We start from the raw sequence: 19,119 nt of genomic DNA, 5'->3' as shown, positions 1-19,119 counted from the left end.
CTAAAGCGTCTCCCCCAAAAACACACACATCACAAACAAACATGACTGCAGGCACTCAGGTGTGTCATGGATGCACAAAGCACCGTCTGCCTCGCAAAAAAAAAAAAAAAAAATACAACTAGATTTAAGCACATGTATACACTGCTTTCTCTGATTTACATTCACATACGCACACACTCCCAATCTGGAGAGGAGCAGCGTTCCGGTCCAGATGGCGCCTCCATGTGTTCACAGCGAAGGGAGCTACTGGGTTACAGCGGACATCTGTTCTCATGGTGCTGCGCTGGAGTCTGGGTGCTGAGGAGGAGGAGGGGCGGGGGGTGCCTCTGTCGGCTCTGGAGGTGAATCTCTTACCTGAGAAGCAAAAAGCTCCCAGGCATAGCAGGTGATCATGTAATTCATCATTAGCTCTGCAGTTTTTTTCACTCGACCTCTGACTTGAGAAATCCGCTTAGTAACTTTTGAGCCTGGAGCCGAGGTGTTGGACTGACACAGGTTATTAGCTCAATGGAGTGCTTGAAATGTAAGAACATAAGGTTTCAACTTGGGCTACACTATATATTTCTGTATAGTTTGCATCTCATTCTAATGTCACTGTGCAACTATTTTGAACCATCATCTCAGTCCATAATGAAGAGTTAAATGGGCAAAGCTCAGATCAGTGTAGCAATTTGCATACAGTGCTTGTCTGCATTGTACTGTATTTTCCTTATGACACAAATAAAAACTGATTTTTCATTTGCTGGGCTGAGGCCTTCCAACAGACACACATAAGCTTATGGCTGCAGTATTGATTGGGTAAAATAAATGCCTACACTTAAGCTTAGAAAATTCTGTTAATTTTTTATCGTCATATGCAGCCTTATTCAAAAATAATAAAATTGCAATGCCCAAAACACTGCATAGAAATGATGTTGGTTTGGACAAGCCCCAATGTGTGTAATGTAGCTTCTTTATTGACAAATGTGCTAGCTTTTACTATTGCACTTTTAAAGCACAGTGCATGTGGACTCCTGTGTGGTGTTAATGCTAAGGTTTGTGTGGTGGCCAGCTTGTTAGCGTGGCAACACTGGAGGGTCATGGGAGCAATTGGCCGCCAGTCTGCTCTAGCCGTTTGCCAGGACACCGAAATAATGCCGAACAAACAACACCATTTGTGTGGCCGTGCACACTCACTCACGTGCACACGCCCACACACACGCGCAGATTAACACGGAGATCAGAGTAACTTCTGTTAGCTTATCAGACAAAGCTTTCATTGGGCATCTGGGCCTCATTTGCCGCTTCTCACAGCAAAGTCACATAGAACCAGATATTTCAGTCAGATAGTGGCTAATTAGGGAGTATCACTGAGACTAAAAAACAATATGTATAATTTAAGACTGTTTATGCATAATGGGTCTGTTATAATTAAACTTGTCATGCGGCAGGCAGTCATCCCTATATGTGCCACAGAGGAGAAAACACTTTTTATTGCCAAAATATATTAAGCATACAACATGTTGACATTCACATTGTAAGTGTGTTCGGGGACTTGAAATGCTTGTTGAAATTATACATTTTCCCTTGACTCTTCATTAGCACAAACAACTGTTATAGCAAAATTCCTGATTAGAATGACCTGTTGCCACAACGCAGTGGCAGGAATATCTAATTTGGATAGTTCCACTAGTTCCTTGAATGCTACAGTTGCTATCAGATGTTGCTTTTAATATATAGTTTTAAAAAAAGTTAAAAAAAAAATCATAGAGCAGGGCATTCAATATATGATATATAAAGTTTCTGTTTTACAGAAGAAAAAGAAAAAGTTCCACATTTAAGTAAGGAAAAAGTAGGCACTATAAATATTATGAAAACCAAAATAAAAAAATGTGAATTGTTAATTTATTGAGTGATAGTAGTTACTGTATCATAGTACCAAACTTATGCAATCACAAAATTCAAATTTAAAGACTGCAGAGCCACTACAGACTAGCCTGAATCATCAGCTGGTTTCACTTCGTAGAAACCGTCTGACCTCGCAGTGTTAGAATTCATTCGCTCAACGGTAGGCGGGTACTTTTTTTCTTTTGACCAGTCACTGCTATTTGGTCGCGGTGTATGTAATGCGCCGCTACTGGGGCTAACTGGTATATTAAGCTTTTCCCAAATCCCGTAGGAAGAACGCAATAACATCTTTCCCCTCGATAAAATGTTCCAGCTTGAAATCCTCGATCTCAGGAATTGTTGCCAGCATAAAATGTATGGCTCTTCGCTGATTGGCTGATTGGCCGAACTCGCACTTCCGGGGATTTTGCGAACCGTCTAGTGTATTCTGATCGCTGGAGAGAAATAAAATTGAGCGGAGGCACTAGGTGGCACCAGCCTGGCTAATTACCGACACCATTTTGGACTGAAATTAAAATGTGGAACAAATGTGTTCTAAACATTAAAAGAAAGTCCAGGATATTTAGATAACTATTTAAGACCCATTTACAAAGTTAATCTTTAAAGCTGTTTAATGGATTTTTACAATGATTTTTAAAAGACCAGATTTATTTGATGAATTGCAATTAAAAAAACTGAAACTTTATCAACTAAAACATGCATACAAAATACAAAACCAGTCAAACAAGATTTCGGTTTGACCTCAGTGTGACCCCTGCACTGACCATTTTTGCTGCCTGTACTTTCCCCATCATCGCACTAGTATAACATATCTCTTTTGTTTGAGCATTCCTCCCACCTCCATGTAGAAGTATGTAGCGTCGTGCTTAACATAAGTGCAGACGCCCACCTTATTCTAAACTTGTCGGTGCCCACACAAGCACAGCTGCGCTCGTGCTTTCCAATGAGCACTGTGGGCAAATAGTGCTAAAAGATTTCCCAGTGTAGCTTTAAAAAGGGGCTTTCAGAAATCGCCTGTGTTACGTTTTATATGCGTCGCTCGTAAAGTCTATTTCGACATCTCAGGGCCGTGTCGAAATTACCCACATCTTTACTCGTTTGTTTTATATGTGCGAATATTGAGCCGTTTAACGTTTTACGGGCTTTTTACGCTCCGAGGTTGTTTATCACAGGATTTTACAATTACGAAGCAAACAAAACGAAATAATATCGTTCTGTACGTTCATTATTTTTCTGTTTTATCGTGCCAATCTTCTCAGCATATATTCAGTTTTGTGGTTCCCAACAGAGGTTAGATTCTGTTTGGCAAACCCGGAAAATCTAAATAGTGCTGTTGGAATACCATACATCAAAATAAGCTTCCCCAGCACTCACCACACATGGCTTTTCATCAGTGGCACTCACACTTTGGGCCGTGTTTCTGGTTGCCTGGTGGAGCTGGCCTGTATTTACCCTGTCCAAGTTTACCAAACCAGAGATATTTCATGTAGCTTTTAGCCTATTTGGACATTTATAGACAGGGGGGGACACTTGAATTTGTTTGTCTATGTGGCGCGGCCTTACCATCTCCACTCCTCCGCTGCTTAACTTCTTCCGTCTTCCTGGCCCGCTCCTTCTCTGGCTGAAATTGGCAGCGTGCCCGGGGCCTGCCAGCTTGTGTGAATGTGTGTGAGTGTTGTGAGTAGAAGCACTCTTTTATGAAATACGGTTATGGCATTAACATAAAATACCTGACAGACAGATATGCAGAAGGGCACTACATCAGAGGATCTATTGATGTGTGCTTTGGCCGGGTCTACAGCAGTTATATGTGGTTATTCATGACGGCTTTGCTTGGAAAACACAGTCTGCCGCCAGTAAAGGCCAGCCAATGTCCCATTCATTCTGAAGAGGTGTCTTGACAAATGTAGTGAGTGAGTATGCTGCTTGGTGTGCTTTGTAGACTACATGATATCCTCAAAAGCAAGCGTGATTGTGCATTAATAGAAAATAGTAATGTTTTGGACCAGTTATATCATTCTGTGAGCCAACAGTGGGAGTTTTATGTTCTGTTCAATTCTTGTAGACAACCGAAGTACTAACAATGCCCTATAGCATGTGGGAATTGGGCACGGGAATTTACTTAAAGCTTTACTTTCACATCACACTGGAGATGTTTCACAGTGACTGTATTTCATTTGTTCTTTATAAGAGTGGTCTGGTGTGTATTCTACAGCTGATTCCTGTCATTTTTTTCCTTTAAAGCATTACAATCTGTAATGCAGCTACCACTAGCACAGCACTGTGATGCGTTAAAGGACTATGATTCAGATTGGGTGCTGTGCTCGTTACAGTAGGTGAAAGTCCAGTGCATCTCCAGCTCTCCTCTCCTGCCACTGTGTCCACCCTCTGGCCCCGCCCCCTCCGCCTCTGCCCCTCCCTCTGACCTTCTGCTGCTTCAAACATGGCCTCTCCCAGTCCCAGCCTCCACTTCCTCCTGCCCTCAGCCTGTGGTGCAGCCTGCTGACTGTACATAAACAAACAGTCTGTTTATCAGTAGACCCATCTCAGTGTAAATCCAGTCAACAAATCAATGAATGAAATAATCTATCCATTGATTTCTATCATAATCATTTAATGTAATCAAAACTCTTAAAGCTTTAAGATTCTTAATGATCATTTCTTGATAGAGTTGCAGTAAGCAACGGATCCATGTTGAATTAAACCCTGGTCTCTGTTCTGCCATTTTGTTGATCCCCTTTTTACCAGGACTCTCGTCGCCTGGTTCTCTTAAGAAGCCGGGGAAATTCGATTTCAGCGCCCTGTCCTCCCAGACGAGGTCCCCCCGCATGGCGTTCACCCACCACCCACTGCCAATGTTGGCGGGAGTGAGACCAGGTGAGAGCAGACCCCAGCTCCCCACCCCAAAACCCCTCACCATCCCCGTACCCACAACCTCAGCCCCTCCCCGGCACAGAGGCAGGACATGGGCTGCTGGCATGGGGCTCTGTAAAAGTCCGGCCTGGTGATGGAGCTGTAGAGTGCTGTGTCTTTTCTGGGTGTCTCTTGGTGGATGGGTGATTCCCCTTTGATCTTGTGTGATTTTCCTGAAATGATACTATGATAAAACTAGCTTCTAAGGCAGTAGTACATGCAAGATGGAAGCAAGTTTAAATTCATCACCATATCTGAGAATTGCAGAACTCACAAATTATTGCAATGTGTCATTTGCTTATTTGCGTACATATGCATTCACATGTTCATACACTAAGCTCTTCATATACAGTATATACAACAAGACTTCAAATCCCAGACCCAGACAAAAGTTTAATTTAATTCTACTACTCTGACTTTAGTTTGGCTTGGCTCAGATCTTTATACACTTCAACAAGTTTATAGAAGTCTGTCGCAAATGTAGTCAGCCATCCTACAGACAGCAGGATCTTATGATAACAAATATCAAATATCATAATAAGCTAAATGCTTTCAACAATAATCTCCACAATATTGTTTTTTATCCATGGTGGTATCTGATCTTCTTTTCTGAAATCTTAGGTCTGCGGTATGGGCCATAGGAGCTCACAGGACATAATTACCCATGTGCTTTGCTCCTGTAGTGTGGCTACATCAAAGCGTCTTTAAGGCGGCGAGCAGATGTGAAGAAATGAGGTTCACCGCTGTGACATTAGACCTCCTCCTCCTCTGCACTTGTTGACAGACCATGAGTCTTTGGACATGTAGCTACAGTGGAGCTGGTCCCCACACATCAGCACATGCACACCATATCAGGTCCTATTTGTGGCCACCAGACATGATTCACACCCTGGGTTTTTTGTTTGTGTTATATGCAGTTGAACCACTTCATCTGTGGTGGTGTAATTCTGTACGGAACTGAGACTTGCTGAAGGTACCCATTCACCAGCTGCGTGGATGTGTGACTCAAAATCTGCAATAGCATTTTGAGTCATAGGCTTTTGTGCAGTAGTAATTATAAATGGTGTGTATTTTTATCAGCTATTGGAACCTGCGCACCTCTAAGAAATGTAGCTCTTAAGTCATAGTGTAGTAAATGATTTAAAGATTGAACTAATACCTCCATGATTCTCTGCAGTGACAGTTGAAGAATGACTTTACAACACACCAACCACAGAGTAGGTGTTGGGGATTCCCTCTGATCCCAGACCCCCTCATCAGCAGCACCCACTCCATCCACCCCCCACCCCGCTCCCCCATCCCCTCAGAGAGTTTGGCCTGCACCCAGTCTGTAATGGGATTATAGGAGCTATAGGAGCTGCAGTGGAGAGCAGCAGCCTGGCATGGGAGCAAGGTGCTGTGGGCTCAAAGGCAGAGGGCCCTGTCTGGGGGGTATTCCCATGAAGTGCACTCACACATACAATCTGAGCGAGACAAGCTCTAAAAAGGCTTGGCAGCATCAGTATAGGCAGCTGGGGGCCTGGACGCGATGGATGGTGCAGTGGGTGTCAGATTGGCACCGCTAAGAGGAGAACAGGCCGTTAATACAAATCAAGGAGATTTAGTAATGGATATAGGTCGGACAGAGACGCCTTTGTGTGTGATGGCAGGGCTTGTCCAAATGTTCCAGCTCACAAAAAATCAACTCTATTGGGTCTGCTATACATGTTCCTGTTTTGTGAAGCCAGAAAAGTGCAGGTGTGCAATACAAATTTTAAAATACTACTGGCGAATATAGCCATGTTTTATACACTGAAGGTAAACATGCCAAGCTGTGCAAACTTAAGTGTGTAAATAAAGTGTTGTGCTTTAGACCGAGAAACTTTACATACATAACCTCACTGTATAGTCCAGTAGGTCAAGACAGCTGCCCCAGTTCAATAAGTACAATACATAATTATTGCAAGACCTAAGATAAGATAAACCTGCAAACTATAGTCCTAATTGACAACATATCCACACTACTAACTGTACTGTACAAGACAATGCTATCTTACTTAAGTAATAAAATAAAACATAACACTCTTAATCTATAAAAGATGATAGATTTGTTAACATATAGGCTACTAAATTATATATATGTAACATGCACACATTGAATTCAACTGTTTGAAGTCAGCTTGTGTGTACAGTGAGATTAAAACTATATGCCACATTCACATATGTGCTGTGTGTTACCTGTAACAGAGTTCTTCTCAAATTTACCTCTCTCTCTCTGTTTAGGGACAATAGCTTTTTTTGGTACATGCTCAGCAGAAGAAGGGAGTATTTAGTATAATCATTTTCTAAATAAACATAGATGCAGTTACTACTACTGTCAAAAACAAAAATGTGTAAAAGGCTTCTGGAGTCTTCCTGATGCCAATTTGTGTCCAAGCCAGAAAATCACCCCCTCAGACAGCACACTGGCTGTATTAAGATGTGCTCATTTTAGACACTACTCAATGATCCCTTTGTGTTTCTCTTAAACTCCACTTAGATTTGATGTGGAAATGATGTGTTTGAAACTTTTGGATTTTGTATACTCAGCATTGTTGGAATCTTCTAAACCCAGTGAGTTTCCTTCAATTTGATTATTTATGAAACCTCATTTATATTACATCTCTACAGTCGTGACATGTAATGCTTTATGTCTGCCCCCAGCTCTGTCCTCTTGTGGATATACAGTACTTAGCTCTAACAAAAACATGTTTCGTTGCAGGGAGTCCCCGGGCTTCAGCCTCCACTCTGCACTTCCCCTCTCCCTCCATCATCCAGCAATCTAGCCCATATTTCACCCACCCGACCATCCGCTACCACCACCACCCAGGACAGGACCCCCTGAAGGAATTTGTGCAGTTTGTCTGTGCTGACGGCTCAGGGCCGGCCGGGGGACAGGTAAGTCTGCTGGGCACCTTAACCTTAATATTACTGACACAACAGGTATGATACAGGTAACATGCAGTAAGTGTTAATTAAGACACCATTATACAAGTACACATACTATTATTATTATTAATATTTTACTTACTTTAGTGAAAGTATTTATATTAGTTCATAGTATATTGTAAAAATGACTATGAATGAAATAAAATCCAAAGACGCTGAGAACAGTGATTAGTATCCTGCCAAACTCTTGTCAGTGCAGGCAAGCATTTTTCAACAAGTAGGTTCTCCAGTTTTACCACAAGATGTCTCTAAACTACACACTTAATAGTACAAATTGCAGTGTAGTTGTTTTTTGTGCCATAATGGCAAAAACACATTTATCATTTATTGATAAAAAATCTCGAAGCTGTGCATCACACACTAGAAGACAGATCATATGAGCGCTGCTATGGTTCTCTGTTTTGTCTTGTCATTTTGCTGTTTGCTGTTCCTGCCCGAATGTGTCTTCCCTCTTTTGTTTGTTTGCTCCACCCAACCCTTCAGACAGTTCCACCATCAGTGCCCCAGCTCTTCAGTCAAACATAATTGTCTGTGGCGTCATTGTGCTGTGTTTCATCCACTAGTTGATTTTAGTTGAAATTTGGTTGTCTGGTGCTAGTATCAGTGGTGTTGTGATTGTGCAGAAGAGTATATTCTCCCATGGTTTTGATTTCTTGCCATTTTCTGGATGCCCTCAACCAGTGGTTTTGCTCCACCCACAGAGGACCACCCCTCAGCGCTCCAGCCACCCAGTTCTTTCAACCAAACCCTGTGGTGATTATTATTTTTCCATAAAGAATGCCGTCCGCATACATCATATTTTTTCGTTCCTGTTTCCCACCTACCCCTCCTCTCCCTTATCCACCGTCATGGATATTTTTTGAGACCGAACTGCGTCCTTCTCATTCCGTGTTGCCGGATTGTCGCATGTCGCCCCCTGCTGACCCTGTTTGTGTTGTCTGCAGCCAAACGGGAGTGGCCAGAGCAAAATGCCAGGCTCCTTCTTGCTGCCTCCACCTCCCCCCGTGGCCCGCCCAGTGCCCCTCCCCATGCCCGATTCTAAACCCAACAGCACGCCCCCTGACGGCGGACTCTCCTCGCCCGCATCTCCGTGTAAGTGACCCCGCCGGGTAGGCCTGTCACAATAATCACTATATCCTCTTTGTCGTTCAATAAACTCAGAGAATAACATGATCATATGGCTCTTTACAGCTGCTAATAAAAAATACTGGAGTCAGACCTTCTATGAAGTTAAAACAGAAGGTCTTTAGATTCTGCACTAACTAATATTTATTTCTTTGAATTGACTGTCCATCGTATGTATAGATGTGTCCTGTGTTATTTATGGTAGGGTCCAAACTTTAGCATAGTTTGGGTTTTTTTCAGTGGCCTACAATAATATTCATTGTCATCATTTTTTATCGTGACAGGCCTACAACCAAGACCATTACTTTTAACCAACATCAAAACACACAAACGCAACAAAAAAAAAACATTCCGCCCTTTATTTGGAACCCCTTGCCATTGTTGTGAATCCAGTTGTATGCCGTCAAGATTTGGTGGTATCTATTTTTCATAGTGGACTTGTGTGGTGTTCCTCAGGGTTTCGTACTGGGGCCGTTGTTCTTTATTTTGATTTTCCCTTTGAACCTGCTTTGTTTGGAGGTGGCATCACTGTCCTTATTCTTCTGCTTTGAAATGCTCCTTTTGTTCCCTGGTGGACTCGTCAACAGACTAGTCAAAGTATTAAATACCTCAGGAGGCTTTTAGATTATAGTTGGTTTTAAAGGAACAAATTTAGGGCAGACAAATCACATGGACTCCGATAATCCACTCAATTAACGATCCACTTGTACGTGTTTTTAGACCAGTGTAATGGTGAATACAAGGTTATGTTAAAGATCGGCGGCAATAGGTTGGCCTTCAAATTTAGCAGGTGGCATATATACCTATACCATACAGTAGCTGTGTGTAGATTTTGGGAGTAAGTCATTCATTTGTTAGGAGGGGCACTGGATGGAGCATTTTTGTCTTAAGCTTCCCTTTAAATCTAGTGTTGTTTTCCCCAGCGTTTCCAAGTCTTTTGTGTCTTCTGTATGTTACTGTAGGTCTTAGAAATACATGGATGTATCCTGTTTATGTCCATGTCATTAATTTATATGTTCCCAATCTTTTCTGTCCCTCTTTGCCGTCTCTCTTTCAAACCCACAAACAAATGTACACAAGTCCACACACTTCCTGATGGGTCCGTAGTGAGCCTTAACTTGTGGAGTCCTCGGGGTAACTCAAACTGCCCTAAATTTGTCAAAAACATTTGACACCACTGGGTTTTAGAGAGTCCCGACTGATCTCTCATGTTGGGAAACTGATGCGCTCAAAAACTTCCAGCTGAGTTTACTAACTAAGTAGTTTAATCCTCAATCAGGGACATCTAACTTTACTCTCTAGATTTGGCAATCGTATGCTTAGAGCTTCTTATGACCTAAATTATAATGAGTGTTACTTTCTGGAGACTCTGGAGGCCTACTTTATGATGAAGGGCCATTCCAATATTTTTTAAGTGTAACAGTTATTTCATGATTGTGTTTTAAGAATAGCTCCTAGTAACACAGAAAAAGACTGCATTTTACCTCCAAGAAAATAAATGCTTTTTGGTTAGTTTTTGGTGAACCTGAGATTTTCTGAAGAGTTACATATCACTCTTTTTTGGAGATGCTAATATATTTTGAGCCCCTGTCAAATTTTTTGCAAGAAAATTTTTTTTAAATTTGAAATTAAATGATTCAAATTTAGGATGTATTAGCTACTATGCCTTGTGACTGGTTAACTACTATATTAAAGATACAATAATGTTATCATCATTAACTACTAGCCACTAAAATAACAGTTTGATAAAGTTCTTAACTTTTATTGCACTTCTGATTCCTGTCTTCTTGTCTGTTTTGTTCTCCAGCATACTCCACGCCAGGCGCCACAGCTCCCAACAGGTTTGTCGGCATCGGATCACGGGACAACAACTTTCTGAACATCCCGCAGCAGACGCAGGTAAATGTATTTTCTTTAAAAAAGGTGACTATGAGTAAGGATAAAAATGTGTCTGTCTGGTTTGTGATTACTGGTTTAAAATTCAGGAAATGGATTAACTGTTTGTGTGGACATGGGCCAAGACAGTTCCCCTGGCCTGGACTCCCCTCAAACCTGCTGTTGAGCTTCTCTCGTCTCTCAGCGTCCCACCGCGCGCTCTCAGTCTGTGCTTTTGTACATCTGTATTTGACTGTACGCTTAGGCATATGTGCGCGGCTGTTTATTTGGCACATATGGAGAGAGCCCGAGGCTACAGGCCTGGTTCTCGCTGCTCCACTATTCTTGCTACTACTTCTCATGCCCCGTCTTTACATTCTGTGCTTTTCTCTTTTAGGTTTTGGCCCGCTCCTCCCTTCGTCTCATTAATTTTCTCTGCATTTTCACTTTCTCCCACTTTCACCTTGTGCGCTGGCTCTGTGTAGTGGGTTCATATGCCTCCTCCATTACCAGCAGTACTTTTCTCATTAGTGTCCAACCACACCCGCCTGGAGCCAGCTCAGCTCCTCCACACATGGAAACCATCTGAAGGAGCGGGTCCCTCCCCTGCTCCTCGACCCTATGTTCTCTTCTCGCACTCTCCCTCCGCTCCCCGCTCTGCTCATTACACTCTTTTCTTGGGAGGGATTTTCCACATGTGGCCTCTACTTTTTATCCTGCATGCATCTTAATGTTTCAGTTGGGTATTAACATAAGTTTTATCAAGTAAGAAAGAAATGTTTTCAGCATGTTGTCATTGTTTTGAAATGTCCAAAATGACTTACATTTAAAGCAGCCATAATAACTGACCTATTGTGAAAAAAAAAACTTACAAAGATATTTCCATCACATTTCATAATTAACTTGGCACATTAACATTAATCTACACCCGTGTGGCTCCTTTGTTAAGCTGCAGCTCATACACAGTCCTCCTCATCTCCCTCGGTTCTGTTTCGGTCCAATCAAATAATCCCAGCTCAACTAAAATATATATTAAGACAAACAACAGATGACATTAAATGAATGACCTCATGGAGCATAAGATTGTGTTATTTATACATTTATTTCATGATTCATATTGATTACATGTTTATTTAGACGTGTGTGCTCTTTGTTGTGATTCAGTGGTTACTTTTTCTCCACAAACTTGTCAGTGAGGATTTGGAGTCTCAGATGTGACTTTAATTTTTAAACAAACACCACTAATAGTTTTCATGTGCCTCTCAAAATGACACTGACAGATTAATTCTAGATCACAGTAAAAAGGAGCTCAGGGGGACAACAGTGGGCTTGGGATGCCCTCTCCTGGCTGAAGCGTGGCACTGCAGCTAGAGGAGCGCAGAAACCGAATCCAGTGGGGCAGAGGAAGAGACTGAGTTTGGGCCCTATAGAAGTCACGTCTGGCCTGTCTGGTTGCCCATGGTAACCAGACATGATGTCATAGCCGGTTGATGTTGAATTTGAGAAAGGCCCACTCAAGGGGGGCGCAGCTTGGGTCAGGGTGGTCAGTGTGCGCTGCCAAGGCCAGAGTCAGAGTGTGTTTGTAGATAGATGGGCTGTGTAAGTAAGAGCAGAAGGAGCAGAGAAAGTTAGACGGGGCACGTTATAATGGCCCAGGCCGCCTGGGACGCTGCCCGAGGGAGAGGGGTAACTGAGAAAGGCAGCAGGCAGAAGGGGGGCATTCATGCGACCTGCTCTGGTCACAAACCAAAACAAAAGGCCTCCTTCCCCGAGCCTCGCAGGAGTTTCCAAGGCTCGACTTGTAGAATGTTGGCGCATCGGACTCACACAGATCCTCCAGGCCAAGAGGGGCAGCCAGCACCCGCGACTGTGACCCACTTGTGCTCTCGGATCACGCTGAGCCACACAAACCCAGCACTCAGACAGGGAGCACACAGACAGGGAGCACCAGACGGATTCCCCCTGCCGCCATCCAGCCTTCAGGAGTCACTCAGAGCCAGGCCAAAGTCCACATGTCCTGGAGAGCTGAGGAGGACAGGGCGAGGGCAGGAGCTGGGCCAGTATCACTGTAGTTAAGGAGCAGAGTGGCCCTGAGTCAACTGTGAGTGAGCAGTGAGGGAGAGGCACACAACATGGCTCTAGCTTCCTCTCTGGTGGATATCCATGTCTGAGTACACAGCACACAGAGAACTATAGGTGTGAGATGAGATAGAAAGTCCACAAGTTAAAGTATGATACTGCCTTCATAAGAACCAGAAATTATTATAGAATTTATAACAAAAGTGATTACAAATTGTTTTTAAATTATATTTATTGAACAGTTTTGTATCATAACATATGTATTAATAATTATTTAAAAATTATAGGTTGCTTTCAAAATTATTATTATGATTATGGCCAAGTTTAGTAGTCTAATGTAATGTAATTTATGTTGTTTTCAGATGGACTGCAATTAAATATTAGTGGAAATTCTGGCATGATTTTTTTCTTTTTTCTATTGGTGCCAGTTGATTTATTTGCTTTATTCTAATACACTGTCTGTGTTTTATCTTCCAGTCTTGGTTCCTCTGACAAGACCTGTGTCCCAACCAGCAACTAGAATTCTATGTTTTCAATCGGAAATAGAGAAACGGTATTCACAGAATGATGTACTGCCCTCCACCTGACCCTCCCAACCTGCAGCGGGTCCTCACAGTACGTCTCACCCCAACCAAGATCTCACCAATCAATCCAGGAAATTCTTAGAGGAACTCTGGACTCTGGACCCCTTTTCACAGTGTAAAGATGAATGGATGGACTAGGGGATGCCAGGATGGAGAAGGGCGTGGGGACAATGCAGCAGCAGAAGCAGCAGCGGTAGTGGGCATCTATCCCGAAAAACCAGCAAACCAGCACAACACAGAAGCGACGCGATGGAAATGCGGCCAAAAAGCAAAAGACTATCCGATGAATCAGGTTTTCTACAATAATAAACGTTCAAAGCTGCAGTCCATGCTACTGTGATCGCACCCGAATCCAAAATTGACCAATGTTTTTTTTGTTTTTTAGTTTACCCTTATAACTACAAACTAACTAGCGAGACCATGCCAAAACATATCTCCAATAAGGGTTGCACTACGAGTCCGTTAACACTAATCTAATGATGTGCACTATTTTAAAGCAAGGCATGGAACCCAAACCAGACTTGCCTGTTTGAATTGGAAGGTAAAGTTGGCCTTCACTCGTCCTCCCCTATCATCGGCTCACGTCACATCCCTTTATTCAGTCATATTCGCTTTTTTACTCGGCCATCTTGCCATTTGAGCTAGTGTTTTCCGGTGACGGTATTGTATTATATTTGCTTACACATACAATGAGTATTTAGACATTGAACATAGTATCCCAGGTATTACGAATAGAAGCAGCAGCTATTGGTTCCCCATATGCCCTCTTGTAATGTAATGATTTTTTTCTTGATGTGTTTTTTTGAATTTTATTCCTTTTAGATTTGTACTATTTTGTAATTTTTTGTATTTGAATGACAGCACCTTATAGAGGATTGTGGTAAGGAAGTGGGCATCGAAGACAGGGTTGGATCTAGATTACACAAAAGAGTTTGCAAATGTAACAAAAACACAAAACACTGTCGGCCTCTGAGCGGTAGGGGGCGTAAGGAGGCTTGACTCAGGGTTTTGACAATCACAGGCTCATCCGAAGTGGGTGAGTACCAGACGCACGAGGAGGGAAAGTTGCTAAAGATGGGACCTAGAGGAAGCTTTGTGTTTACCCTGTTGTTTACACTCCCAGACGGCTGCACGCTCCAAGAGCTCTGCGCCACGCTGAGGAGCAAAATCAATATGTGACATATCTGGATACGAGCGCAGAGGGACAAGGGCCTCTAGGCTGTCAGCGGGACGACCACCCAACGTGCCCCTTTTAGTTGGTTCTCTTTTTAAGGCACAGGCCACTGCAGACTGTGGGCAGAGGAGCTCCAAAACATGTCCAAAATTGTATTCCCACTACTTTATCAAACTGAAACTAAAATTGTTTCTACTGAAAACTGCACTATTCAGTTCTACTCTAAAAATCAAAATTCAAAATAAGGACTACTGAGAATTCTGGGCAAAATTGTATACGATGTACTAGGGATGTAACAATAACCAAAATATCGTGATATTTTATCATCAAAAGTCTCACAATAATATCGTGGGCTGTCACAACATATCGAATTACACGTTCCTTTGCTTAAATGAAGGGTTTTATAGTAACAACAGCTCATGAACATTGGAAACTACATATCCCATGATTCATTTCAGTGCAGACAACATGAAATTGTTTGTTTGTGATGTTTTTTTCTTGAATTTTTGGGATTATAATTATTCACATCAAAATCTTGTCAAGGAATTTTAAAAGCAAAAAGTCTCCTATCTACAGTTATATCAGCCTCTCCATACCCTGAGATGCTTATCGTGATAATATCATACTGAGAGATTTGGATATAGTTACATCCCCGTGGTGCACCATTTATTATTGGCTTATGGGTGCTAGTATGAGACTTGTAAAATCAGACTCGTAAAAACAGATTATGTGGCGATTTTTTTACATTTTATCCTGTCAAAAAAAATCTGTTCTACATCCAAGCAAAAACAACTAGCAAGTTTAAATATCGAGCCCTTTCCTAATCCACGGTCTGCAGTCCTTTACTTGCACGGCCAGGTTCAAAGTATCAGTTGCTATAGTAACTCCCTCCTTTTACACACCAGCACTCCCCCAATAGACGTATCTAATCCATGTGAATCGATGAGCCCTTAACGATACAAAAATGCACTAAAACAATCATGGCAGCCAAGTTTTTTACTTTTGCCATTTTTTTTACACTGACCACATTTAGCCATAAATTTCAAAAAAAAAAAATCAGAATACCGGGATGGACACACATTGACACACAGAGCACAGACTGACATCGCCTGACTCAAAGGGAAGTCTTAAATTTATTTGAAATTTAGACAATCTGAGGAGGCCTTTATGCTTTTAATATATTTATCAGCATTTTGCCAATTTTATATTTTGTTATTTCAAAATCAAATTCACCCACCTCACAAAATAACTGGACTGCCTGGCCATGCTCACTGCAGGGAATTGCACCACAGTTAGAAAGACGCAGAGAGGATGCTAGCGATGGCGAAAGGGGTTTTGTTTTCTATTCTATGGAAGTGCCTCTGTATTCCCATTATGCAATTTGTCAAACATGAATTCAGGTTGTTTTTTCTCACATATAAGCTATAGTGAATGGTGAAAAAACATGTCAGGAGAGGACAAACAGTGACAGCTAACTAGATAACCGCACGCATCTTATATATACATATATATTTATAGATATATACGTTTTTTTATTTTACATGATAAGCTCTGTGGCAGTCTAGTTATTTTTTGAAGCATGGCTTAAACCGCACAGTCATAGGATGCATCTCAAACTTTTGTGCTGAAATAAAACCCACATTAGCAAATAGGCTAATAGGCTATGAAATCCATGGCAACATTATCAGTAGCTTTTAAAACTAGTGGCATTGTATGGTTCAGGTTTGAATGGCGCATTTCGAACTGTGGCACCTGTCCTCCGTGGTCATCGCAATCACGTAATTCAAATTAAAATATTATGTCTTTTGAATGGGGAAGTCCTCACAAAAATCCTTCATATCGAGTAATTCAAGTAAATGTTTAAAACTGATGAATAAATGTGGTGTGGTTTTAGACTAGACTAGATTTATCACACCCAGAAAATAATTGTACCTGTGTATTTATGATGTAATCTGCCAGTAAAAAGCCCTTATAAGCAACATATAAAAACTGAGAATTACTTGTCGTGTGGTAGGTCCATATTGTAAATGAGCCGTTACTGTTGTCAGTTTTGTGGTCAGATATTATCTTGAGGTGCCTTGGGTGACCCTTCATTCAAACATGTTGCTTCACACTTGTGTAGAGCTTTGCCATCTCAAACTGAACCATATAGTACCACCCAATGAAAACAAGGCTATAGTCAACATTGATCAACAGAACAGGTAGTTTCTGTGTTTTCTTTCTCGATATGGTGGGAAGTGTTGTTCTTGAACTAAATGATGTTGATTGAGCCACGTGCAATGCCTTGGTAGAGGACTTTGTTTGTTAGTGATTGTTGAGGGTGTCATGAGAAAAGAGGGGAAACCCTTTGTCTTTTTTCTTTGTTTAAGTCCGCTTGCCCCAGGACTCTAAATACGAGGGGGAAGATTCAAAATCCCAATCTTTGTAAGTACGTACTTTGGGGAAAGTTGTTATTGATTTCCATGTTTTTTCTTTTATTGCTTTTTTTAAGAAAACCTTCATTTGAATTTTTAAAAATATGGGAAGGCTGAAGGAACAATTTTGCAACTCATAAATGTATATGAAAACTGGTGCTTTCAAAAGTGTAAAGTACATTCAATCTCTATTATACATAAATAATACAAAATATCATAAGAGGCAAATTTTTAGGAACATGCATTATTACTATTTCTCTTTTTGTATTTACCGAGGGGGGAGGGGTTCATGTACGCAAAGGTTGTTGTGACAAAAGGCATTTTTCTCATCCAACCTTTACAAAGAGGTTAAAAAAGGAAGTAAACATTTATAGCTCTTCCATAGTTGACGCCGTTTCAACTAACTAAATGTAACTTGTACATTTTGTATTCGACAGGCCCAGAGTTTGGTCTGTCAGGCCTTTCCACCTTCAACTGAACCCCACCTCCTTCTCCCCGTAGCCCCACCCCTCTGTCTGTAACCCCACCCTCCCGCTGTAAATGATTATAAATATTTGTTTGGTGATGTAGTGTAATAGACTCAGAGCATCTTAAAGGTTGTCCCTAAAAAGTGCCTTTTGTTCACTGGTTCCATCTTGTAATCCTGAGTGCCCATCTCCAAAAGAAAAAGGTCCCCTCCTTCATACTTCTATATCTTTCTCTTCTTCTTCTTGAGGCTTTTTAAAGCAGTATACATAGTACTAAAAGAAATTGGTGTGATTTAGTTCATCTTTTTATTGTTGAATAATTACAAAAAGCTGAAAAATGTTAAAAAATATATGTCTTGCTTCTCTTCCTCTGTATCTGATCTTCTGTCTCTCTTGGACACTGGAGTAGTCTGTAGCCGCATAAGCTCCTTCCTTCTTATTTCTCCTTTCTCTGAACGGCGGGGTTTAAAAACTACAAAAAAATGTTGAAAAAAAAAATGAATACGCAAAGATTTTTTGTCTGAGCAGAATGCAGTTAGCTCACATGTTATTCTTGTCTGTACGCTTCACATTGTATTACCATACCCATTTTCTTCAGCTTCTCCATTCGAACAGCTAATGTAAGTGAACAAGTTACACCAGTGGGCTCTGGGCAGCACTGGGGCTCAGGGGCAGCCTGCCGGGCCAGACACAGACCCCAAACTCACCCCTGTACTGTCCAGGGAGGAATGGACAACTAGTATTAACGACAGCTGAGAGGAATGCGAGGCTGTCTATGCTAAGAAACTTGTTTTATCCTTGTTTTATCCAGTTATTTTTACAGAATCGCCTTTTTTATTTGTGTGTTTGAGTGAGTAAAAACAAAAACTGACAAGCTAATTACAAGTACAATCATGGAAAATGGATATGACTGCTTCCACTGGAGTCATCTGGTGAAGGTCAAATATGCCATCAGATATTTTTTGTCTAATAGAGATCATTTTAATATTAGTCAATTAGTCGACTTTAAAACATTTGGATTTATTCTTACACATTAATGGGAGCCCAGGCTTATGCGACCAAATTGACCAAAATGTTTACACCAATTACCAGAAATGAGAAATGTCTCCACTTAACTTAATGAATTGAAGTTAATTATACTGATCGTTGTGTATGTAAAAGCCAGCAGCAGTTTTCTGAGCCGGCAGCACCACTTTGGAAAAGCCATAGTAGAAGGTTGCACAGTGTGGTGTGATTGCTCTGCTCTGGTGGATGGTCAGGAATTATACTTCAGTGCAAATAAATGTCAAAGTTAATGTCCGAGCAAATGTTTATCTTTAGTGAAACAGTAAAATGTGACCTCCCAACATCAGTGTTTTGTGATGGAGGTTTAGAGCAGGACAGCCCCTCCTCTCCTGAGTCGACTCTGGCCCGTACCCCCTCCACGTCGTCAGCCAGCCCCCAGAGCCCCTGGTGGAATGCATGTGTTAATACAGTTTCTTTTCCATAATAATAATAAAAAGCAGTTTAAAAAGAGCAACACCTTTACCTGATTGAATAAAAGGATGTTCTTGACTGTACACTGGCTCCAGACTCTTTTTGCATGACACACCTGTATTTTCTATACTATTTCATATTGAAAATTGTTGTCCTTT

The 19,119-nt window shown here is 41.5% G+C and overlaps 1 protein-coding gene across 9 annotated transcripts in view; it reads left to right on the top strand.

The window, feature by feature from the left end:
* nfixb (nuclear factor I/Xb) overlaps nt 1–19,044 on the top strand; it is a 126,609-nt gene extending 107,565 nt beyond the window's left edge. For 5 of the 9 annotated variants that reach the window (XM_055152583.1, XM_055152585.1, XM_055152581.1 and 2 more), the window contains 4 exons: nt 4,636–4,764; nt 7,541–7,716; nt 10,700–10,791; nt 13,324–19,044. In XM_055152583.1, the coding sequence (XP_055008558.1) occupies nt 4,636–4,764; nt 7,541–7,716; nt 10,700–10,771 (377 nt within the window). In that variant the 3' untranslated portion in view covers nt 10,772–10,791; nt 13,324–19,044. Of the gene's footprint in view, nt 1–4,635; nt 4,765–7,540; nt 7,717–8,711; nt 8,860–10,699; nt 10,792–13,323 lie in introns of all 9 variants that reach the window. The other 4 variants (XM_055152587.1, XM_055152586.1, XM_055152584.1 and 1 more) reach the window with 2 other exon arrangements.
* The last annotated feature ends 75 nt before the right edge of the window (nt 19,045–19,119 follow it).

The sequence above is a fragment of the Boleophthalmus pectinirostris genome, unplaced genomic scaffold, assembly GCF_026225935.1.
Source record: "Boleophthalmus pectinirostris isolate CB_2022bp ecotype Guang Dong unplaced genomic scaffold, ASM2622593v1 HiC_scaffold_17, whole genome shotgun sequence".
NCBI classification, from domain to species: domain Eukaryota; kingdom Metazoa; phylum Chordata; class Actinopteri; order Gobiiformes; family Gobiidae; genus Boleophthalmus; species Boleophthalmus pectinirostris.
The sequence above is the reverse complement of the archived record's forward strand: the minus strand, read 5'-3'. Positions and strand labels throughout refer to the sequence as shown.